This window comes from Plecotus auritus (genome assembly GCF_963455305.1).
Source record: "Plecotus auritus genome assembly, chromosome: 5".
Classification (NCBI taxonomy): domain Eukaryota; kingdom Metazoa; phylum Chordata; class Mammalia; order Chiroptera; family Vespertilionidae; genus Plecotus; species Plecotus auritus.
Genome location: NC_137776.1, coordinates 16572874 through 16598670, shown reverse-complemented (window position 1 = coordinate 16598670; position 25797 = coordinate 16572874). Strand labels below are relative to the sequence as shown.

The 25797-nt window shown below is 38.8% G+C and overlaps 2 protein-coding genes across 35 annotated transcripts in view; both read right to left on the bottom strand.

Annotated features, from left to right (window-relative positions):
* UNC80 (unc-80 homolog, NALCN channel complex subunit) overlaps positions 1 to 4210 on the bottom strand; it is a 184465-nt gene extending 180255 nt beyond the window's left edge. For 10 of the 17 annotated variants that reach the window (XM_080670869.1, XM_080670885.1, XM_080670873.1 and 7 more), the window contains exons 1-2: positions 3941 to 4202; positions 2933 to 2981 (exon numbers count right to left, since the gene is read on the bottom strand). In XM_080670869.1, coding sequence (XP_080526995.1) covers positions 2933 to 2981; positions 3941 to 4032 — 141 coding nt within the window. In that variant the 5' untranslated portion in view covers positions 4033 to 4202. Of the gene's footprint in view, positions 1 to 2932; positions 2982 to 3940 lie in introns of all 17 variants that reach the window. The other 7 variants (XM_080670881.1, XM_080670875.1, XM_080670876.1 and 4 more) reach the window with 1 other exon arrangement.
* Positions 4211 to 21281: 17071 nt separating this feature from the next.
* MAP2 (microtubule associated protein 2) overlaps positions 21282 to 25797 on the bottom strand; it is a 238807-nt gene continuing 234291 nt past the window's right edge. For 16 of the 18 annotated variants that reach the window (XM_080667398.1, XM_080667404.1, XM_080667391.1 and 13 more), the window contains 2 exons: positions 25433 to 25545; positions 21282 to 25209 (listed from right to left, as the gene is read on the bottom strand). In XM_080667398.1, coding sequence (XP_080523524.1) covers positions 24994 to 25209; positions 25433 to 25545 — 329 coding nt within the window. In that variant the 3' untranslated portion in view covers positions 21282 to 24993. The remainder of the gene's footprint in view (positions 25210 to 25432; positions 25546 to 25797) is intronic. The other 2 variants (XM_080667397.1, XM_080667396.1) reach the window with 2 other exon arrangements.

The following is a 25797-nucleotide window of genomic DNA, read 5'->3' as shown; positions in this document are numbered from 1 at the left end:
ATAATGACATCAAGGTACTGTAGACCCTAAAAGATGCAAATTAGTGGACCCGATTCTTTAGCATGCACTTACATTGAATTGCATTGCTTTTTTAAAAAACAAGCAGTAGCTCAGTAATAATTTCCTGTTATCTACCCATTTTCAGGTTTTTATCCAAAGTATATGGCTTGGATTATTAAATGATTATCATGCCCATCAAAATAAGCTTACTCTGACAAAGAGTACAACACAATTAATTCTTGCAATTTTTGGATGTAATATTTTATAAAATGCTGCTAAGTCATCCAAAGAAGCTGTCACAACTGCATAACAAAATGGAATGTCTTTTGTAAATGTGTCTTGAGGAACAGAACATATGTAAATATTCAACAAGTGTTAAGTAAGGTATACTTTTTCAAGAACTCTAACTTTGGAAATATTAATGTTTATTGCATGTAAATGGCTAATTATTTTGCATCTATAATCTGGTAATAGATTTATTTTGTAGATTGTAAATAATAACAATAATAATAAAATACTACCTTAAACCAAAGTCAAAAAATAAAAAAAAGAAATCGAACTTTGTAGTCCCTGAGTTATTTTCCCATGTCCCCAGCAATGACTGGGCACAGGACACTCCTTAGCTAATGCCTGGAACCATAAAGATACCTGTTGAGTAAAGAAAGGAAGGGAGAGAAAAATGGGTGGGTGGGAGGGAGGAGGAAAATGAGCTTTTTCCTTTGGTGGTTTAACTCTTCTATCCTGGCCCGGGATATTTTCTGAGAGGGTAGTAACCCATAAGAAGTTTGATTGACTCAGGTTTTTGTTGTTGTTTGTCTGTTTGGAAGGAGTATATCACTATAAAGTGTTGAGGAAAGTGTAGCTACAAAATATAAAATAGATTTAATAATTATTTGACTTGTATGAACAGAACCCAATTGGCACTCAGCACCCCAAATGGTCTAGAAAACTGTGTAAGTGTGCTCTAGAGTGATCATAATGGAATCCTGAGGGTTCGAGAGGTATTATTGTAATTATTAGAATACTTGAAGAAAGATGTGGCTTAATGCAGGATATTCTCCAAAGGAAACTATTTACTTTTTGGCCCATGAAAGGAAAATAAGAAACTCATAATGAAAAGCATGCTGAAGTTTTGGTAAGGAGTGAAATCAGAGATCCAGTCTTGTTTATTTTTAAAGAAACGAAATAAAGGCCTTGGGTATGCTAGCAATGCAAATTAAAATATATTTAAATTTCTCAGCCTTCAGGTAATTTTTACTAGGTAAAATAACTTTCAATTTTGATATTTATATCTCTATATCTATCTATACATTTGACTTAGCTATTTAATATCATATGACATTAAACATGTCAGACATATCTTTGCCAAGAACAGAGAAAGGTTAGGATTATGTTAAGCTAGGATAATTGTAAGCATGGTTTAAAGAAGGCTCAGAGATTTCAGGTATGAAATTACTCTAACTTGAGAACAATGCAAAACAATTTTCATTAAAAGGCTTTTGTTATAAAGTTAGATTTTTAAAATATCTCTGTGACAACTCTGAAGGGCAGGAGATGCAAACAGCACAAAGTCCAGCTTGAGACAGTGAGAGTGTGAGAGGGTGTGCGTGTGTGTCTCTCCAGTTGGCTTCCATCCTAATTTGTAGAAGGTCATCTATGTAGTAATTTACAAATATTCATGGTAATATCTAGATAGGTAGGTTTCCACATTAAGTTATAATATATACAACGTGAACTCCAAATTTTAATGAAGTCTGTGGGAATCCTACTTTATTTGCTTCACAATTTCATGTCTTTGGTTCTCAATTTGTAAAATGGAAATTTGCAGGAATATGGGATTCTCTTAGAATCTCAGGATAAGGCATTCTATTTTGCATAAATACAGGGTGGGCAATTACCAGCCTAAAAGATAAGTCATAGCCCAGCTGGTGTGGCGCAGTGGTTGAGCATTGACCTATAATCCAGGAGGTCATGGTTCAAACTCAATCCCCATTGCGGGGTGTGCAGGAGGCAGCCGATTGATTATTCTCTCTCATCATTGATGTTTCTATTTCTCTCTCCCTCCCTTCCTCTCTGAAATCAATAAAAATATATTAAAAAAGATAAATCATAAGTATATAAAATAATAACAATAGACAAATAATACCAATAAATAATACAGTAATAAATAAATATAATGCAAAAATAAATTGTTTGGGGTACTCACAACTATAAACCTACTTTTGCCCACCCCTGGTATTAATATCATTTCAATAATTATTTTATATCATCATTTTCAACTTGCACAACAAATAAAGAACATAAAAGTTCAGAATTGCATGTTACTTTGAGTAGTTCATAGACACTAATGTTAGGAACTTTCACTATATAAAGTCATAATCTTGTTAATTAAGGACTTAATTTATTTCTCTTGCTTTGCAAGGCCCTCCACAACCCGATTATCTGTTATTTCTCAGCCCTCTCTTTACTGATCCATTACTCTTCTCACCCTAGATGAAGGTCCTTCAGACTTGCTGTTCCCTCTGCTCTTCTCTCAGCTACTCCTCCCTCCCTTCCTTCAAGTCTTTGTCCAAGGGTCATGTTAACGCGTAAACCTTGTGCATCTACCACTACTAAAATGTAAACCCCACACTAGTGCTCCCTATCTCCTTTCTTGCTTAATTTTTCTCCATAGCACTCATCACTATCTAGCTCACTATGTATTTCACCTTTGTGATTAGCCTGTCCCCCTCCCACCACTAGAATACAAACTCTGTATTTTCTGTGATTATTGCTCTCTCCATAATCTAGAACTGTGCCTGGCACATAGTAGGTGCTCAATAATATATGTCTAGTGAATTATACATATACAGTCAGTATGATTTAATGTCTTTCTTTGGGTTGAAAATACCACACAGAATATGGAAATCATTAAATGGTGAATATCACATACCACACAAGAGGCTTCATATTGCTTCCCCAGTTTAGGCCTCAAAAATGCACTGAAAAATTAATAGAGATATTTGTTATCAGCATAAATAAAATTATTATTAGAACATCCTTATGACATATCTTCCAATGAATAAAACATAATGCTACAAAACTCAAATTTCATGCTTCCCTATAGCTTGTTAATAAGCAGGTGTTGAATGGCTGACCACATTTGCTTTTACATATGTAATTACATATATGAAAGAAATGTCCATCTCTACATTTTCTGTATCGACTCTATTCCAAAGATTTTGCCTAATCAGATTCTAAATTGCCAGTAGTCAAAAGTGGTGTATTACTCATGTATAGTCATATTAAAACTGGAAAATGAACACAGCTTGTGGGTCATGATTTCCAGAATCCAATTTCTTATATGATAAATATTAATAATAACAATAATAATAATGATGATGATGATGGAACCCTTGTTTCTTGTTTATTGGAATAGGTTTCAGGCTTTTTCCCGGAGTGGGGGAAGCCTTATAAAAGATCATTTTCTCCTCCGGGGGTTTAACCAGGAACACTGCGCTTGCTGAATCCGAGCAAAAATGGTTAACAAGTGGTCATAGCAGATATTTGCCAAACAGGAACTAGAAAAACAACAGGTCACCGGGCTGCAATGACAGCAGGAGAAGGAGGGCACATCGGATGCAGGAGCACAACCAGTCATAATTATCTCCCCTGGTTCCCTGCCCCCTCTCCCTAGGCTCTCTGCCTTCCCATTCCCTAAATAACATATATATTTATCCAGCAACTGCCAACCTGCCTGTAGTCAAACTTCCCTGAAATATTTTTAAATGCGTGTTTTTAAGCGGGTGCAGAGGGCTTGCTTTCCAGCCTCAGAGGGGGAGCTGCGGGCTGTGCGCGGCCTCAGCAGCGGCGGTGGTGGCGACGGCGGCGGTGGCGGCGGCAGCGGAGGTGGAGAGGACCGGGCAGCCCGGGAATGCCCCCAGCCCAGGCTGGCCCTCACCTGGTTTGCCGCCACAGGAAGGTCTGGATGGGCAAGGGGATGCCGCGGCCGCCGTCCTGCTCCTGGCCCTCAGAGCTCTTCCTCTTCACCATGATGGTGGCTCCTGGGAGTCTTACTGCAGGACCCAGCGTTGGCTCCTCAGCGGCTGCCTCCTCTTCCTCCTCCTCCTCCCGTGGTTCTCCCCAACTCTCATCCCCTCCTTCCCTGAGGCAGAGTCGGCTCTCCCCGCCCCATCCCGTGTCCTTCTACCCTCCGCCCCTCCCCTTGCGTGGAACGTGGCTGCGGGAGGCGGGAGGGTGGCGGAGCCGGAGCAGGGAGGGGGCGCCCTGAGGAACTGTCCGCAGCTCCCTGCTTTCAGCACCTCCCACTGTGGACAGCGGCCGTGCCCTCAGGCCCTTCCGCTGAGGAGAGCAGGGGACTGGTTGAGCAGCAATGGGGGTGATCAAAAGGATCCAAGCACCACATTGCGCCGGGACCCTGCCCAGCCTCTTCAGCCCCCCAGGATTAGCTTCCTTCCCTTGGAGCTGTAACCCAGGAGTGTCCCCTGTCTTGCTTCTCAAGAATTGTCAAGGTCTGGGGAGAAGGCGCTTTAGAGCACCGCAGAGCAGTCACTAAGCCTGGCATCATTCGCACCTCCAGCAAGGAGGTCAGGAGTCCACCCTTGGGCTTAGCAGAAGGAGTACATGAAAATTATTAGAAGTGCAAACCAGAAAGGGAGCAAGCTTGGCAAGTTAGAAATCTTGAAATTTCCCTGATGTGAGAATTCATTTTAAAATGGTAACCATAAGAAATTAATCTTGCTTGTTTAGCCAAAACGTCCCCAAACTAATCAGTTGTAGATATTAGTTAATTACAACTTGAGAAAGAACATTTGAATCATGCTGTTAGGAACTGTGGTTTATTCTAATCCATCATTGCACTTGGGTGATCCTATTCATCCATTGATATCTGCCATTTCCCTTCAGTTATCACAGTCAAGTGCCTGTGTAGTTCATAGGGGTGTTACTGTTAGATATTTTATCTAGCAGTAAACAAGTAGGGGTGGGGTAAAGTGAAGCGGTCTGAGTAAAAAACCCTTTCTGTGAATCCAACTACCTTCAAACAAACAAACAAACAAACAAACAAACAGAGTCATATACCTTTTTGAACAAAGGTACTGGTGCAACCTATGAAATAAAGACGCAGACGCTGGGGAAGCAAAATCTTCATTTCCATTTACGTGGGATTGATAGGACAGAAATGTAGAGTTCACTTGAAATAGTCAAAAGTTTTAGATGGGAACACAAGTCTGGAGTTAGAAAAATATTCCATATAACCTGAATGTATTACAAAATCAATAACCAATGACAAACATTTTGAGAAATAAAAATATGCTCAATCTTATCTAATCTGGGAAAATCACAGAAGAAATTCAGTGATGATAACAACCATTTCAAGATCCTTAAAAGCAAGGACCTTGGGACCTGACTACCTGGTTCAAATACCAGCATTGCTGCTCACGAGACATGTAACATTGAAAATACCACTTATCTCAAATTTAAAAACTGTGGTACATCTACACAATGGAATACTAGGCTGCTATAAAAAAGAAGGATCTCTTGCCGAAACCGGTTTGGCTCAGTAGATAGAGTGTCGGCCTGCGGACTGAAGGGTCCCGGGTTCGATTCCAGTGAAGGGCATGTACCTTGGTTGCAGGCACATCCCCAGTGGGAGGTGTGCAGGAGGCAGCTGATCAATGTTTCTCTCTCATTGATGTTTCTAGCTCTCTAGCCCTCTCCCTTCCTCTCACTGTAAAATATCAATAAAATATATTAAAAAAAAAAAAAAGAAGGATCCCTTACCATTTGCAACAGCATGGATGGACCCGGAGAGTATCATGCTAAGCGAAAGAAGCCAGTCGGAGAAAGATAAATATCACATGATCTCACTCATTTGTGGACATATAATGAACAACATAAACTGATGAACAAAAATAGAGCCAGAGGGGGAAAAATATTTTAGAATAGAAGTGATCCTGTTATTTGCAGATTTTTAATATTTCCTACAACTTTTGTGATATCATACTATGTTAGTACAGTTTTGGTAATATTATTATACTGAAAATCCTTTTTTCTTGAAATATTAATGTTTATTGCATGTAATATTATTATATTCAAGATCGTTTTTCTTGAAAAAATAAACAAATAAAATGGTAATTACCTAAAAAAAAAAGAAAGAAAGAAAATACCACTTATCTCTGGGAGTCAGTATCTCTGCCTAAAAAATGAGAATAAGAGAAGATATTTTTGTAAGGTTGTTGTAAGTCTTAAATGGGTCAATATATTTTCTAGTTAAAACTGTTTCATAACAAATGATCAGTGCAAACCTTAGATCCATAAAACACCCATTTTATTGTGCTCATGATTTGTGAGTCAGGCACGTGGTGTGTCTCACCAGGGTAGTGCGCATTTAGAGTCTCATGCAGTTGTCATTAGCTGTGAGCTGGGACTGTAGTTATTTGAAGATGTGAATGGTCTGCATGTCCCAGATGGTTCACTCATATGGATGACAGTAGATGTTGCCTGACAGCTGGGTGTTCAGCTCAGGCTGTCCGCTGGCGCAATATACATGGCCTCTCCTGGCCGTCTCAGGGTGGCTACAGCTCACTTCACCCAGAGACAGATTCCCACAGAATGAGGTACAAGCTGCACAGCCTTTTCTCATCTAGCCTCAAAAGCTATGCAGCAAATTTCTGCTTCAGCCTATTGGATATAAGTCATTAAGATTCTTCCACGCCCTGACCGGTTTGGCTCAGTGGATAGAGCGTCGGCCTGTGGACTGAAGGGTCCCAGGTTCGATTCCAGTCAAGGGCATGTACGTTGGTTGTGGGCACATCCCCAGTGGGGGGTGTGCAAGAGGCAGCTGATCGATGTTTCTCTCTCATCGATGTTTCTAACTCTCTGTCCCTCTTTCTTCCTCTCTGTAAAAAATCAATAAAATATATATATTTTTAAAAAAAGATTCTTCCAGAGTCCAGAGGAAGCAACATAGATCTTACCTCTCAAGGGGAGGAATGTCAATTGCAGACATATTTTAAAATATCCAGGAAATAGGTAAAACACTTGGAAGAGTACCTGTTCTTGTCTGTCATTAGTACTATTCTTTTGACATGATGACTTAGCCTTTTAGCTTTTTAAATGAACTCTTCTGTAGCTCAGTCTTCCTCATCATTTTGTCTCAATTTTGTAATCCAAGATGCTTCATGGAGTGTCACTGAGGAAGATGGACAAACAAGGGTTCTGGTAATTCTCATTTACTTTTAGTTTTTTTCTTTTCCCCTTGACATCTTGTTAGAACTCATTAGTCAATAAATCCCTGAAGCACAGGGTGAGGTGACAGAGTTACAGAGGCAAGCAGAGGATGGCCTGGCTGCTAGCTCCTGGCATCACTGTAGGGTTCATTTCTTTGAAATAATAATACATGAATGGTCTGTCCCTTAATAGGTCAGATTTTTGTTTTGACTTTACTTTCAATGGCTTCCCCAGAGGAATTCATACAAGCTTTCTTATACCTACCAGCTGCCTGACAGCTCTGTTTCAGGATTATAAGACCTTTTCTTCTAGAGAGTCAAGAAGACAAGAAGAAATATGTAGACTGTACTTCAAGTAGACCCCAATATCTTAAAGTCAATTTTTTGTTTGTCTTTCTCTTGCTTTCTAACCAATCACGTGTTTTCTGCTTAAGGAGTAAGAAAGCTTCATGATGCTGGAAGCCATGTTTGCTGAGTCACCGAGTATTGATTTCTTTAACATTGGTGTGGCTGAAAATATTTTTAATCCTCAGCCTTTATGATTAGGCACACTGTCCTATTATGATGTTGAAGATATATGAGTTTCTACTTTAGATTACATTGTAATAATGTAAACTTTATTTTATTAAGGTTAAAAATGCTAAACACCCCGTCATTCAGTTTAGTTCCCCCACTTAAGTGTAGAAAAAAATATTTTTTTAAAAAATCTTTCTTTATACCACCACTTGTTGACAGAATGGTGAGATTTATGTTTTCCTAGAGTCTAAACCATTTCTGCACAGGGGCCGACTTAGAAAAAATAAAATTGTTTACTTTAAAAAATGTGGTTTCTTAAATATGGAAATGCAGTATCTGCACTTAAGTATTCTAATGACATTTTCTTTTTCAGGAAGAGTTGTGTGTAATGGGTGTAATGGGTGAATTTTCAAAAATTCTCTCATTAGCATGCCTTGCAATATGTGATAATGAGCACTGGTGTGAGAAGAGAAGGCGATGCTGGTCTCCTTAGGAACAGTCAGGGACAGTCTGGCTACAGCACGACCTCCCTGCTGCTGTGTCGCGTTCACTCCTCATTCCTTCTGTTCTCTGTGCCTGTGCCCTCTCCCAGGGCTGCAGCTTCTGTCCACGACTCAGTCATGTAGCAGCAGCACAAACCTCAAACTCCAGCCTGCTCTCAGCGGAGAGAGCTTTCTCTGTCCTGCATTGACAACAATTACTTCTTGCACTCAAACTGCACCAAGGGATCTGCTTCCAGATAACCCAATAGTGTGATGTAGGCAAGCTCTTCCTCCCCAGAGGAGGGGAGTTTGATCTGCAGGTGCATTTGCAACTTAAAATCCCATTAAACTCTGACAGCTCATAGGTTTCTCTTTCAAAAAGGCAAGCAATAATCATTTTATTTATTTTCAGCATAATCACTCTTATTGATGAAACTGAGGTCATTCATTAAAGCCTTCCCAAGTCCCTCTGGGTAATGTCCATGTCACACTGCACTTCCGCGTACAGACATATTAAGGCATCTTTCTCTGTTTCCTGACTCATGGATTGATACCTTTAATCTTATTAAGAAATAAACTATACATTTACTTAACCCTAGTGCTGACTAATTGAATTCTAGAAGTGGTTGATAGGTTTCTCAAAACCAGTGATTCCCAGTCCTGGTGATTAGAATCATAACAGCAGAACCTAAAAGCTATTACTGTCTGGGTTCTATCTATGATCAATTAAATCAGAATCTTTGGGGGAAGGGAGAAGCTTCTGAATATTTTTGCAAAGCTTTGCAGGAGACACTAGTGTGCAAACTGGATGAAGAACCACTGTGCTCTAATCTGATTGAAGTAAAAATACACACAATAGAAAATGCAGTTCAGGCCAACAGGGAAACTGAACACATTAAAGGCAGGAGATGGCAATGATCTAACTTCTATTATTTTAATATAGAAAAGGCGACTACATAAAAGGTTGAAAAACAGAAGGAAATAACTTCATTGTCCTATAAGTAGAGTTGGCCAAGGAAGTAGTTTTATCACCGGGCAAAGCAGAAGTGAAGCAAATGCCATAAAAGGAAATGCAATCTATTGCTTTTTATCTTCAAGCCTTTGATCAGCATTTGCTCATGGAACAGTCCTCATCCCAAATGGATTTTGTGATTGGTAATAATTAATGTTCTTTACCTCCCACAAGAAATAATTCAAAACCACTTTACCTACTTGAATCGTATTTTAAAATGTGCCCAATGTTACATCAATACACACCTTTTAATGTTGTTTTGACCATTACATGCCAGTTTCCTTTTTCACTATTTCCATGATTATATGTATGAATATATTTAATTATTTTTATATTCCTCCTCAAAATCACTTAGATCTGTATAGGTCTTTTTATAATGTAGGAAGGAAATAAAAGTGCTCCATGGATCAGCCAGCATGGTTTATTTGAAGCTTATTGTGCTGCAAGAAACAGACCCATTCAGACCTATTTAGACATCTGTGCAGAGATGTGCGCAAGGTAAGGTATATAAAGGTCCAGTCACTGTGTTATACACTTGAAACTAATACAATATTGTATGCAACTATACTTTAATAAAAAGTTTAAAAAATAAAATAGAATTTTCAACAATTTGGAGCTATTCACTAATCTTTAACTTAATCACATTTTACAAGTGTTGAAACTGAGGCACAGAAAAATTAAACAAATTGCCTGAAGCTACATAACCAGGGAGCAGTAAGGCCAGGATGAGAAAGCTCAGGTTCTATGAGAGTTTCTTTCCAGGATCAGGTTGAATGTTTATTTTAACAAACATTAAAGAGTAAATTTTAATATGTTTTAATATAAATAGCTAATGCCCTTGCTGGGAATGCAGCGTAGTTTAGTGGGAAAGGTACTGGTTTTCCAATCGTAGAAATCCATGTAATTCACTGTTTAATTAGCTCTATGAGTCCCTATTTTCTTAACATGAAAAGGACATGATATTTACCTGATAGAGTTATTCTGAAGATTAAAGGAAGCAATGTATCAAAACATGTAGACATTGTAAAGTAACTCTCAGTGAACTTTGATTCTAATAAGCAATGAGAACCGTAATTTGCCCTTATGTGTCTATACATGGATTGCTGAAAAGACTAAGCAGTGACTGTGCAATTTAATTCTGCTTCTTAAGCTGTCATCAGTTTATAGCTACTAATTTATATGATATATCATTAGTTTTTTGTTTTTGGTGTTTTTTTTTCAAGGAAGTTAGGCTAAAAGACTGACTTAGCACACACATAGCAATTATTCTTTGAGCCCTTGCTTTAGAATTTATATACTTCCTCCATTGCAAGCACCCCTTAGATTTAGAGATATTACCCAGAATATCTGCCTAAGGAATACATTTGTCTGCTGAAGAAATGTGTTAGCCAGAAGAAAAAATATTCAATTCTTTAAAGGAATAATTTGGTAAATTTCCTTTCTGATATTGTTTGGATTGTAGCCTAGAGAATTAGAAAAATACCACCACTTGAGAAATGGTTGCTTTGGGATCATCTCGTAGGTGTTATGGCTAGGGTACCACAAATAGCTGAGCTAGCCATCGTTTCAGACACAAGAACACAGATTTTTTTCAAGTATCTTGTATAGAGAACACAGCACCCTGTGATTTAAACACCTTTGAGTATTATGCTAAACGAAATAATCCAATCAGAGAAAGTCAAGTATCACATGATCGCACTCATATGTGGAATCTAATGAACAAAATAAACTGATGAACTGTGGGGCGTGGCTACAGCGTTTTGGACAGGTTCAAGCCTTGTACTGATGAGAGGGCACAGTCCTCTCGTGGCCACGTGCAAGTCCCAGCTTGGAGGGCAGAGCCTTCCCAACACGTGGCCCCACGTGCCTAAGTGATATAGGCTGCAAGTAAACAAAGCTTGATCAGGTGCATGTAGTTGAGTAGGATTGAAACTCACGAGAATGTTGTAAACATCTTGACCACGCCCTTACTTTGCCTCCTGGAAATCTGTCTATAAAATAAGGACTCCATTTGTGGACATCGATGCTGTTTCTCAGGAAGCAGCGACCCAGAGAGATCCAGCTTTCATTCTCTTGTCTGTCTTTTCTAAGCCTTTCAGCCGCCCCCACTCAGGCTCACCCTTGGCGGTGCCCTGGGGCTGAGTATGACATGGCTGTGCTGGCGCTCCACATATGCCTCCTTTCACCTAACGATTATAATTCCCCCGAACTCAGGCCCTGTTCGGGTGCCACAAGGGTGAACCTGAGTGGGGGCGGCTGAAAGGCTTAGAAAAGACAGACAAGAGAATGAAAGCTGGGTCTCTCTGGGTCGCTGCTTCCTGAGAGACAGCGCCATGGACTACAAGCCTTGTCTTTATTTTATAGCGGATGCCAGGAGGCAAAGTAAGGGTGTGGTCAAGATGTTTACAACATTCTCGTGAGTTTCAATCCTACTCAACTACATGCACCTGATCAAGCTTTGTTTACTTGCAGCCTGTATCACTTAGGCACGTGGGGCCACGTGTTGGGACCATAGGCTCAAGCTTACAACTATAGCTGTTGGCTATAATTGTGTGGGGAAGGCTCTGCCCTCCAAGCTGGGACTTGCACGTGGCCATGAGAGGACTGTGCCCTCCCATCAGTCCAAGGCTTGAACCTGTCCAAACACTGTAGCGGTGCCCCACAATGAACAAAATAGATTCAGAGACATAGAATCATGGAACAGACTGTTGAATCTCAGAGGAAAGGTGGGGGGTGGGGATGGAAGGGGTCAATGGGGAATAAAACGGGATATCTGTAATACTTTTGACAATAAATATAAATTAAAAAATAAACACCTTTGAAACAACAAAGGCACTTTATCTTATTCTGTGATTAGTGCTGTTCCACATATGGCAATTTTAATCTTTAATTTTCTAGCATATATTTTTAAACAAGCCAAAGAGGGTTCTTTCAATATTTACTTCTTTCACTGACACCACAGCTAAGCTCTTCCTCTTAAACGTATGAAGTTGACTTTATGAAACTTGGATGCCCCTCTAGAGGTGGTTGGTGAGAAATTTGCTCTAAAAAGGGAATGACATTGGATGTGGGTTTGAGGTTCAGAAGGAAGTATTCTACTTACTCCCCTATATTTAATGCACATTCTAAAAAGAGGGGATGATACTCATTTATGCACCAATATTAAATATGATTTACTTTTTACTGGCAAAATTTTTTCTTGGCAAGCATAGTAAAATGCCCCACCTCCTCTTGATTTTTTCTTGCTTTTCAGTAAGTTTGTTGCTGTGAATGTGCTTCTCTAATCAAGCATCATGTCCTTGAATGAGAATGATTCCTCTGATACCAGTAATTGAGAGCACAGGCAATATGTCAGGGAAGAAGTATAAGCCCACTGTTAAGTGCCAGCCTGCAAACTTAGATGCCCATTCTGGAGTGATCAGAAATTGAAAGCTAACAAATTTAGAATGGGTACATCATAAAATGTAAAATATTAAGAGTGTGCTCATGTGAATGTACATGCAAACACAGGCATCAGATCAAAATAGAATAGAACTCAAAGGCGATTATGTACAAATGATCCCATTATTGTGTAATGCATTAAAATCTATCTAGAGAAGAAATCACCATAAATTACATATCCAAAATTAATGTATGGCAATTTTCTAGACTGGCCCTGAATGCAGAGGGTTTTAAATTCATCATCTCATCATCCACTACTCTTACAATGTGTAAATGAGAAAATTCAATAATTTTTATCTGAGATCCCAAATCACTCTGCAAATCTAATTGACTAAAATATATAAGCAAGAATTATTATCCTCATTTTTGTGGCTGGAAGGGTTGGTTAAAAGATTTTATCTAAGACCAACAAATGAATAAGTAATGAAACAGACACTAATCACTTTATTTTAACTCCTGATTATAATGAGCTGTTTTTTGTACTAACCAAAGCCTGTTTACTCTTTTGAAAAATGTATTCATTTATTTACTTATTTTTTATTTATCTTTTTGTTGAAAGTCTTACAGATGTCCCTCTTTTTTCCTCAGTGACCCCCCTCCATCCCTAACTACTCCCCCCACCCCCAAGCCTTCACCTGTCTATTGTCTGTGTCCATGAGTTATGCATATATGCATATAAGTTCTTTGATTAATCTCTTCCTGACCCTCCCCCCTTTCCCTCTGAGATTCGTTGGTCTGTTCCAGGCTTCTATGTCTCTGGATCAATTTTGTTCATCAGTTTATTTTGTTCATTAGATTCTACATGTGAGTGAGATCATGTGATACTTGTCTTTCTCTAACTGGCTTATTTCGCTTAGCATAATACTCTCCAGGTCCCCATTATACAAGGAAATGAATATACTTATATCCATTTAGGAGCCAGTGTCAGAGTTAACAGCTGTGTGCCAGCAAGATAGCAAATGCAGGTGCTTGTGAACCAATGGAAATAGAAAGTGGCTTTCAAAACCACCCATGGGAGTGATCAGGAACATAGAGATGCCTTTTCACTGTTGACAATGTTGACAAGCCTTGTTTGCCCTGGATGAAAAGCATTTCAAGAGGAAAGCGTTTATATTCCAAATTCCCCAAGCTATGAGTGAGGACATTCTTATCCAGAGTGCTTTTTCAGAGCTGGAGAAGGTTTTATTTTTTATTTTTTGCCAATAGCTCAATAATGTAATCTCCTCCCCTCCTCATAAGTAAGTGAAATGAAGTACCGCCAAAGGTGCCAGTTCTATTTTTTACATCCTCTGTTGTTCTGCTAAGTCACTGAATGATTCTATCCTAACACTCGGCAGCTTCCCATTTCTCACATTGGGCAGAATCCCGGCATACTTTAACACCATGCAACATGCACTCCTGTGGCTTCTCTGACATTTTTTCTTACCACCATTCCTTAAGTGGCTAGCCCTTGGTTTTTATGATCACCTTTTTTTTCTCTTTCTCTCTCACTGCTTGCTGCTTAAATATAAGAATCACACTAAGATTAATTTGGACTTTGTAACTCCTCTCCCTTTGTGACCCTGGCCTGCACGAGTTCATCCATTTTCCAGGACTAATGCCATCATTTGTATGTTAGGAATTTTTCAAAGCTGTTTCAGATTATGAGCCCAGGAAAATGAGGAAAGGAGAACAAATGTCAAGTGTCATGGTAACACAGTACAACTAATAACTTCATACCGGCCCTTGCTGACTTAATCTTAAGAGTATTATTCCTAGACTAGAGGCCCAGTGCACAATTAAATTGTGTGCGTGTAGGGTCCCCTAGGCCTACCCTGCCATCAGGGCCATGTCCGCCGCCCTGTGACGCCTCCCACACTCCGTGGATGCTGCCAGTGCCCTGCCCCATGATGCCTTGCATGCTCTACGGAAGCTGCTGGCACCCTGCCCCTCTGCCGTGAGAGCCGCTGCACAGGCCTTTTATGATATAGATGACTTGATATTTCATCTCTAAATCCCTAAACAAAATAAATGGAGCCAAGATACCTTGTGTCTAATAAGTGAATGTTGAGAACAAGTTAAAAAAAAAAAAGACCCTCTCTCCACTTAAGATGAAACAGCCTGTGGGTAATGGACCATTTATGAATCATTACTGATGATGACATAGGAATAGTTGAGTATAAAATAACTGCACCAATGGTAGGAGGTCTGCATCCTACTGACTCAGATGATTTTTAGCTTAGCTCCTCTAACTTTCCCTAAAAAAAGCAACATTGCAGGGATCCAGAACAGATGAGTCATGGCCCTGGGGTGGCCACCAACTTGCATTCATTGTCAACTAGATAATCCTAATAGTTAATTCCTGAACTTAGAGAGATCCATGCCCTGGATGAATGGTGAGAGCACTGCTCACTATTGATCAATATGGCTGTGTTAGAGATGATTGGGGCAAGCCACTCCTCTTCCTCTTATTTACATTCCTGGCTTGGGACCATCCAGAACCAGGGGTGATATTGATATATCCATCTTTGGTCATGATTCCACTTCTAAGATCAAGAGGTGAATTAACAAATTTATGATATTTCCTCAAGGATACTTCATTGATACCTTACCTTCTTCACCTGCATAATTCATCTTCATTAATTGAATTATCATTTGCTTGTTTGCCCAAGTTATAAATCTAAATTTTATTTCTACTTCTCTGTTAACCAGCTCACATCCCATGGTTTTAAATTCTGTCCCTTTCATTTCAAAAGTATCTTAAGCACCTTCCTTCCTCTGGATCTTTGCTACCACTCTCCTGGATCAAGCTTTATTCACTTATTACTGGTTTCGTCAGCTCTAGTCTCTTCTCTCCAGGTCAATCTCCACATTGTTGCTAACATTACTCTTCTAAAATTCAGATCTATTCATGTCATTTTTTTCTCAAACACCTTTAATGACTGCTTTAGCCTACACAATAGAATGTGAATGTGTTAGAAGATCCATAATCTGCCTCCAAGCTTCCCTCCCCCACATTTTCTCTGACCCACCAATGCTTCAGATACAACAAATAATTTCATGTTCTCAGAATGTGTCCTTCATTCATGCCTTTATGCCTTGGGTTTAGAAATCCCCTTCCCTCCATCTTCTTGTCCTTCCTGGGCTCCTCTTTTCCCGTAGATTTTTGAGTAAACTTGGGTTTCTATGTAAACTTGTGTTTCTACCACTTATCACTAATTATTATGGGCTGTGGTGTGTTGTGTAAGTTCTGTCTCTTTCACTTGACTCTTGAATGCCTGGAGAGCACTGGACCAAATGGGGATGTAGCACTGAATACGTGTTTGTGCTATTTACTCATTTTCTATTTTAAAAGATACAAACATTATAAGACTACTCTAGCCAAAACTATAGAAAAGACAGCCTGGTGATAAAATTGGATTCTTTGGGCCTGCGAATCTACTGTGGGGGGAAAAAAGTAAGAGTGAGAAGTTGTCCTTTCCACGAACAGATGTATAAAGGAAATGATCTCCAGGACTTTGTTTCTGTCAGGTTAAGGACACAAAAAAGGGACACAGGGCAGGAGAGTTTGGTGGGAGGAGACTGAATGAGGAGATTTCTTTCGACAGAGATGCCATGCTGTCTGTTAACACTTTCCTTTTGGGGAAGGTTTGGGGCCATGCTGCTTTCTAACCCGAAGCTTAATAAAAAGAAGATTCAAATGTCTGGAGAGCATTGAAATGCGTTTCCTGATGTTGGGAGACACTAGATTTCTCTATTAGGCCAGAGGAGGGCTGATGACTCTGTGGGACCCAAGGAGTACTGCTTAGTTGGAAACTGGATCCACTCCTAGAGTCAATAGGTAGGTAATACACGCGGGCTAGGTGAGGGCCATGCAGCAGACAGAGCTGGGGAAAGTCATCTTATATCACGTGAGTAAGGCTGTCTAGTTGGGGGTGGTGGGGTGAAGCCTCAGAAGAAAGAGGCTGAAGTGTACCACTGGATGCCCTCTAAGGAGAAAAAATTGCTAAAATACCTTCCCTTACTTCTCCTTACTCCCCCAGTTTTATACCCAGAAGGAGCAAAAATAGCATCTGTCAGGAAGAAGGGAAAGTGAGTGTACAGAGAACACAGAAGGTCTACTATACTCACAACGCAGGCTTACAACCAAGGCCAATCCATGCTGGGAAGAGTACAACTTCAGAGTTTGGATTGTTACAGGGGCTGGAGGTTTTAATATCTGAATTTGGGTTTTAAAGAAGAGATTATTTTTATAGCCAGAATAATTGTATCATCTGAGAGTGACTAAAATGTCACAGTCTGCCCAAGTCTTCAGCTTGAGGCATGGGAAGATTTCTTCCATAATGTTTAAAGAAACTGTGACAGACAAAAATAAATTTGTGTTTTGAGCCACAATTCATATGAATCATGCTTGTTCACACATTGGTTACACAGGAAAAGACACAGTATTGGTACTCTGGTGTCCGTATAATGAGTTCTTTCAGTTGAAGCAAAAAAAATGGCTGAGAAGTCTTCTTGGTGTCTCTTTGTGTCTTAGTTTTCTGATTTTAATGGAAATACCATATTTTTTGTTTACTAATGTTAAAAATAAACTAAGACCATGTGAAGTGTGTATTTCATGACTTACATTTACAAAAAAAGAAGAATGTCTCTTTACATAAATGATATTATTTATGATTGAAAATCATCTCTCATCATTTTCTGAATTAACAGCAAATACATGAATTTTTTTCAGTGTCTTGTAATACTGAGATTTGCACATAATATATATTTGGTATCTTTATAATGGCTGTCATGAAAATTGCTTATTTGAGTATTTAATTCAATCATATCTAATCCATTAGACCAGATGAGACATCTTGGACTGCTTGGGTTCAAAATCTGACTTTGCTCATTTCATTTTAAATAACCTCTTTATGCTTCAGTTTTCTCATCTGTAAAATGGGGACACTAATCATTACAGTATTCATAGGATTTAACATGTTTATCAGAATGCCTGGCACAATCACTTAATAAGTATATAATTATTGCTGGGAATGCCTACTTCAGTTGGGCTTTTAGTGGGTGTTAAAGGTAAATTTCAACAGGAACTATACCAAGGGTTTACCTTAGGTACCAGTTAGCCCCACATTGCACCATGGGGCCTATCTGTTACTCACAAGCTCCTTCTGTTGTTGGCCTCAGGGGCCTCCATTATCTCTTCAGTTCTTGTTCCTTGTCCCCATACTCTGATAAGAGTTAAAGTACTGTGGTGACTTGTGGTTCTTATAAACAACCATACGAGGGAAATTATGGGGGGAATTAAGATTGAAAACAGGTGATCATAGCCAAGATATGTTATATGAGCACCAGGTATTTGCTTCCAGGATGCCAAAAAAGGTGCTGTTTTCTCTGTGGGACGCCGGTCTCCTTGACTTTGGGGAAGGTGACAATGCAGGGACAGGGATAGGCAAATGAGATCTGTGACAGGTGGCTGGCAGGCCAGCAGGCTACTAGGTACCAGCGTTGACCATTTGGGCTTCCTATAAGAGCTAGCTAGGCACAGTCCTCCAGAGCCCCTGAAGGGGTCATAGCTACTGGTAGTACCTGAAGGCCAGGACTTTTGGGGGAACTTGAACAAGATATTGGAGATTCTGCTGTACCAGGCATTAACCGTGCAGGTGCTTGGAGGAGGTGTGTGGAGCCCAAGGTCATAGGATTGGGTAGACAAAGGTGGGCATTGATGAGGAAATCTGGGCAGCAAGTCTTCCAATATTATAGCAACTTCTCCAGCTCAATAAGGCACATACTGATTGAAAATCGGTCATGGGTTTAAGAACAAGTGACTCTCTTTACTAGGTTAGAACATTTTCCCACTCTGTCTTTCTTTACTTCCCAAAGTAATAGGCAAGTATCCTATAGGTTCAGGACTACTGAGTAAGATGATATTTTTTGCCACTTGTCATTTGTCTATGAAATTTTTATTTATCATAAGATGAAAAGACAAAAATACTCTGCTGTATTTCTCCTTTTTCTCTGCTTTAATGATAAGTCACAGGTGGGAGCAGAATCTTACAGGTGTTTATCATGGACATGAAAGTTACTAGTTGCTATTGTCACATAAAAGTACTACTGAAAGGGGTTTTTCCTTCTACTTGAGAAAAGGTAAAAATATGCTCAATAGATTTAATACACTCCCAGTCTCCCTGACCTACCCAGCTGCCTTCTGCCCGATTGGGGATTGAACCCACAACCTGGGCATATGCCCTGACCGGGATTGAACCGCGACCTCCTGGTTCTAGGTTGACGCTCAACCTCTGATTCACCACAGCCGGGCAAATTTCTTGATTTTTGAAAACACTGTTCAGGCCAAACAAAGCACATCATGCTCTATTATCTCAGCCAGGACTGGAGCAGGAGATTTTAATAAAATTTGAAGGAGTAGAAGTGGGAAAAGCTGTGGCGTATTGTGACAGGAAGGAAAGAAAAGGAGGAAAACCTAGTGAAGGACAGTATTTTAAAAACAATTGCAGGTTGCTGGACTGTGTACTTTGGATGACTTTTTAGCTTTGAATTATTTGGGTCACAGTTCTGTATGTAAGTGCCACATTTCCCCCCTTATAAGCTACACAGAGGGTTGTTTTGTCATTCTACATTAGATCTGAGTTACTTGTATCTCCTCAAGGCAACTAAACTCATCTTTAACTTGTTAACTAATAAAAAGGAAATAAAAGTCACTGTGACTCATGCTACTAGATGAATAAATATCTTAGTCCCTGTGTTTTCAAGACTTCCTGGAAGGACAACATGGATGTTAATTTTTAAAAAATTATGATTTTGGCTAGATTGTACCAAATATGCTTCATAGCAAAAAAAGAAAAAAAAAAGATGGAAGAAAAGGTTATGACAACATGGTAGAAGCTGGTTTCAGCCAAGTTAGAATGATATGAAGTCTGGAAAACCTCCAATACAAAAGTATTTTTTTTTTAACCAGTCACAAATTTCTGCTACTTGGTAACTGAAATCAGACCTGGTATGGTGTCTCAAGTAGTCTTTTTTTAAAATATACTACTCCTGACACCATACAGAAAAATTAAATCAAAACAGATTAAAGACTTGAATATGACCTGAAACAGAAAAATAGAAACAAATAGAAAAAAAACATGGGCACTAAACTTAAGAATCTCGATCTCAGAGGGGTCTTTGTGAACTTGACCCCAAGGCAAAGGGAGTGAAACAAAAATAAATGAATGTGACTAACTTCAAACTAAAAAGCTTCTGCACAGCAAACGAAACCACCAACAAAATAAAAGGCAACCAACCAAATGCTCATAGAATTCACCACCAACTAAATCCAATTAAAATAGGCAGAGGACCTGAATAGAAACTCTTCTAAGGAAGATGTATAGATGGCCAACAGATATATTAAAAAATGCTCAACATCGCTAGCTATAGGTGAAATGCAAATCAAAACCACAATGAGATACTACCCCACACTCACGACAATGCCTGTTTTCAATATGATGATAAATGTGGAAGAGAATGTGGAGAAAGGGAATACTTGTACACTGATGGTGAAAACGTAAACTGTTGCAGTCACTATGGAAACCAGTGTGGAGGTTCCTCAGAAAATTTAGAGCTACCATCTGACCCAGCAATCCCTCTTCTAAGTTTCCATGCAACAAAAATTGAAAACACTTCTTAAAGATGTATATATCCCTATGTGTATTGCAGCATTATAGTCAAGTAGTCTTAGGAATAATTCTTACCTGTTAGTGGGCTGCAACGGAGTTCTTTCTCCTTCAGCACATTAGAAAGGATTGGATAAACTGAGTGCTTCTCAAACTTTAATGAGCAGATGAATCACTGTAAATTGGTCTGGAATGTAGACTGCAAATTTGCATTTTTAATTAGCTCTCAGGTGAAACCTAAACACAGTTTGAGTAGCAAAAAAACTAAAGAATGAATAAAGACAGGGAATACGGTGAATGGATGTAGAAGATGTATGTTTTTATGACCTGCACAGCATTAAATCCTCTCTTCTGTCAGTAGCAGACTGATTTGACTTTGAAGGGAACATTTCCTCTCCATGATTTGTTCATGTAGTCCAACCACCTGTGACAGAGTTAGACCTATAACTCAAGCCTGGCCAATTAGCACAAGGGAACAGGTGACTCAAGTAATTCAATAATTTTTCAGACCCTGGCTTTTGGCTAGAGCTACTGGAATAAGACTTTCTTTGCAGGTTGTACAACCTGTAGTTTCTAGTGACCATCTGGAAAGGGGTGCCTGCCTGAGAAAGAAACCAACACAGAGGAAGCAGAAAAAGGAAGATTCCTACTGACATCTTTTGAGTGCCTGAATTCATTGATGCCTAGTTGGTTACTTGAGTCAATAAATTTGCCTTCATGCTTAGCCAATTTGATTTGTGTTTCTGTCACTTGCATCAGATAGCCTTTGCTAATACAGTGGTGATAGGGTCTGACACATGGTAGGAATTTAGCAGATAACTGTAGCCTTCTCTTTACAATGTTCCTTTGCTTGGATTGAACAATATATATTGCATTTCTATACAAACAAGGGACACACACACACACACAAATAATTTTTCCCAGAGAAGAAGAAACAATCTGAAACTATAAATCAGATGACAAGCAATTTTATTTTGCAAAACAATCACTATACAGCAACAAATACATTTGCAAATTTTGATTGAAAAACATGAACTAACTACAATCAGCCATTGAAGAAATGCCTTTCTATGGTAACAGGCTCTAGAGTTATCAGAAGAAAGAAACCCCCCACAGATTTGTAGCGGAGTGTTGGAACCTTGGAATCCCAGCATACAGAGTATACTTTTGTTGATTTTTTTTTCTTTTTGCTAAAGTTGAAGTAGATTTTCATGATTGACAGTTTTTGAGCTTAAATATAAGCTTTTTTCTGGCAGAGGGACTTGGCCTCAACCTACACACAGAGGCTAAAACTCCTAGGCCTAGAAAAACAAACATCAATGCTGATTTTACCACATCGATCTTGGAAGGAGTGCCTAGAATTTGCCTTTCCAAGCCATGAATCTACTTTATTTATTTATGTTGGCTACTTAGACCATGAATAGTTTATTTACCTCCTTTTTTGGGCATGAAAAATATGAGAAAAACTATAATTATAGCTATGCCAGAATTAAGCACATTGAGATTATTTCTTTACTACGACTGACATGTTATATTTTGGTTGATGATCCCATTTCTTGCTGTACCACTCACTATAGGAGTGTCTGAAGAAGCCAGCTACCATTAGTACAGTCCTCCATCTAAGGAAGTTCTCTCTTTAACCTTCTTCAGCCATAGGTAGGTGGTGTTACACAGGCGTCTTGCTTGTGGGTGGGATTTCAGCCCATCGCCCTGCTTGAACTCAGCAGGAGGATCCAGAGAGAGTTGGTTCCTAAATGAACACGGCCTTTGAAACTCATCATAAACTCGGATCTTTCCTGCATCGTTATAAGGTACCCAATTCTTGGCTGCAGGTGACCCAGAGAGGGTGAGTTCATTGGAGAAGTTGGCCTTTTAACTCTTCATAGCTCTGGATTACTTATGTCTCCTTTAACAGGTTCTCAAAGGCTAAAGCCCAAGAGAAACTGGCATGAATAGATCTAGAACTGGAACTATGAAGCTGTAGTTTCTAGATCAGCGTATGGATGTCCCCACAAAAGTGGTGTTCAAAAAGCTTAATTTGTGTCGTTAACCTTGAGAGTGAAGGCAAGATGGGTTCCACCACTTATCCCCATAAGAAGACATTTATCCTGTGTTTCTCTCTTTTACTGGTACAAAGAATCAGGTTTTTCATTGTTGTTGTTATTAACATTATAGAGAATCACATTTCCATACAAAGGAAGAGCATTTATTCATTATAATTTTTCTGTGGTTTGAAATAAACATTTGTTTTAAATGCCAAATCTAATAACTTAATGCTTTACATAATTTTTATTTTAGACACGTATTTTTAAGAAACTGAATTATAATTTGTAGAGATGTTCATTTATTCTTAATTTTTATAAAAAACTTAAACCAAGTTGAAAAAACAAACAAACGTGTTTCACTTGTTAAAATTGTTCTAACCAGTTGTTAACTTCTTTCTACCGAACTTCACTCACTATCTAACACTATCAAACATGTAAGAAAATACCGTAAGTTTCCACACGACTATTCTTCTATTTTCTGGTGCATTTCAAGGGAAGCTGATGGATAAAATGCCCAGATTGGTCAAATAAAACCTCACAGCAATTATTAGGCAGAAAATAGACACATCCATTGTCCTACTCAGTAGTTTCTATCTTTTTTACTGTTATATGAAGCAACTGATTTAAACATAGTTTCCGACATGTTTGCCTATGTAAAACCTTTTCTTGGAGAGTGAATGGTGCACATTTGCTCCTAGAGTTTCTTTCTGTGGAAGTCACATTGGTTCCAATATTCAATGAGTCACAAAATGTCACCTGTCTCTCTCTGTTATTGCATCCCTTGAATTCTTTCTTAGATGCTACTATTATTCCTTTTTGCCTCACCCACGCTCATTATTTCTTCCTTTATATTCATGAATTGGTTTGGCTCAAATGAATCAAACACCTACCAGATCATTTGCCTGTAACTGTTCATAATCCAACCTACAAGCCCTGAGCAAGAAAATGAATATATAAAATACTAAAATGCACCCACCCAGCCTGGTAACTCATTGCCTTATTCAGGCCACTGACTAATGCATTGTTTCTTCATAAGTCTAAGATGGATGATTTATGAGAGGAATTAATTCATTGATTTGTGATTTCTAGACTGTATATAAAGTCAAACAGTATTACATACTCAAAAGTAATGCTAAGTCATAACAGTATTCCTTTAAGCAGTGTTGGAGTCTTGAATAAAATGATTTTGATATCTGCATTTCAAGTATTTTGTAGCTATAGCTTCTCAAAATACTGTATTTTTCCTTTCCGATCAAAGGATCTTTACTTTGGGGAAGGAAGCCAAATCTCTTCTGTCAGATAATTTAATAAGCAGGTCCTATTTGGAAGAATGGGATAACATGTCTCAAACTCCCACTGTTAGTTTCAACTTTAGCAAACGGAAAAAAAAAAGGAAGAAGAAATATTAATGTCTTTCATGAATGATTACAGAAATAAAACCCAAACTATTCTGTGATTCAAAATAATTGAAATCCATAATTTTAAACCAACATTTTGTAAACCCTTTTATGTATAACTGGACTCACCCCCACAACTCCATGTTGGTGAAAACAAAGAAAAATAAAATCTTCTAGCATCACAGGAGAGACTTGTATCTGGCACTATAACAGGGTTACAGCTTTGAGTTGTTACAGAAAGCAACTTCATGCTAAAACTTTTTGTCTTTTTTAATGTATTTTTTTTTAAATAGGGAAAGAACCCTGCTAACATCTACTTTCACATACCTAAAATTGCAACACCAAAGGGTGCAGGAGACACAGATACTGTGAATAAGGAAGTATAATATTCAAGTATATGAGGAAGTATCACAAATGGCCACAGAGAAATATATATATATTTATATCTATAATACTGTATCAAACAGATGGAAAGGGGGTGTGAAACTGGTAGTGTGGACACAAATCTAGCTGATAACTGACATTCTAACCAGACACGAGTCCATCCTAGTGAAAGTGCTTCATTCTTAAGAGAGCACGTTTGCACCACTTCCTTAACTGCAGCTCAAATGCTTCGTAACTATTTTTTAATTAGTTAAATAATTTATTGAATTGACTTATACTCTGATATAATTATCCAGGTCCCAAATGTTAATAACTTAATTGAATCTTTCTTCCCATTTATACAAAATAACACTTTAAAAAAACCTTATTTCTTACATGCTCTTCCCTTCTTGCCATCAGACTCCTTGATTTATTTTTAACCGGCAATAAGTTACAATGTGAAGCTTTTATTGTTTCGCCCAGCAATAGAATAGTGAGATGAGCAGCTTGGATGTTAACAAGGCCTTTCAGAATGTAGTGGGTAGCCTTCAGGCACATGAAAGGTGAAAATGCAATTTTTCAAATAATAATACTCCATGCAAAACAGAGCAGAGCAAAAATAATCGCCCAATTGTACTTATGTAAAGCCAGTGTCTTCTGTTGCAAATGGAAATCAAGTCAATTTCTGCATATGCTATTCCTGTTTTTAAATATAAAATTGTAACAATTACTAGAGTTTGGGAATGAGATTATATTTATTTTATGGTTTGTAAAGAATAAACATAATACCTGCTCAGAGCCCACTCCTGCCAAGAGCTCATGCCTAAATAGTATTACTTCAATGCTAAATGAGAAATATTCACAAGCCCTGCTTAGCGAGTGCAGCAGTGACATCCTCGGCCAGGGTGGCAAGCTGAGGGGATTCAAGCAGGTTGATGCTTCCCGAAGAGGAGACGTTGCTGAGTCGCCTGGGGGATGCCACGCTGGATCTGCCTGGGGACTGCGTGATGATCTCTGCTCCGTGGTCCACACGGGCCTTAGCATGCTCTCTGAAGTTCAACTTCTGGCTGTCAATCTGTTTAAGACAAGCATCAGTCCTTGTTAATTCAAGCATCTTAACTAACCCCTAGATCTTTTTCTATATCTCAGAGCTAATGTGAATGTCACTTCTACTCAGCTCTGCCATCCCTACTTCCCATATGTTCAGGTCTTTAATCTGGGACCCATGTTGATGTAGAATATTTCAGAAGAATTAAAAAAAAAAAAAAGGCGAGACCACTCATGACCTTGTTTCTTACCTTGACATTACCACCTCCAGGTACGTGGTGAGCATTGTCAAGCGAACCGACTTTAGCTTGGGCCTTTTCTTTGAAATCCAGTTTTACACTCTCGATTTTCACACGTCCACCACCTATGTGAAGATAAAGGCTTTTAAATGCCTTGCTAAAATGAAATCTATTAGTGGTGACTATTTCCCAAAAATGATTATAGTAGCTAGACCATTGTAAACCACAAGCTTAATGAACTCTACTAGCCTCTGACCATAGATGTGAAAAAAAATCTTTTAAAATTTCTAGTCCATACCATTTTCCACATGTCATCCAAGTTAATGACATCTTTTTTGTACCATGATATGGATTGCTTTACATATTAATACCTTTCT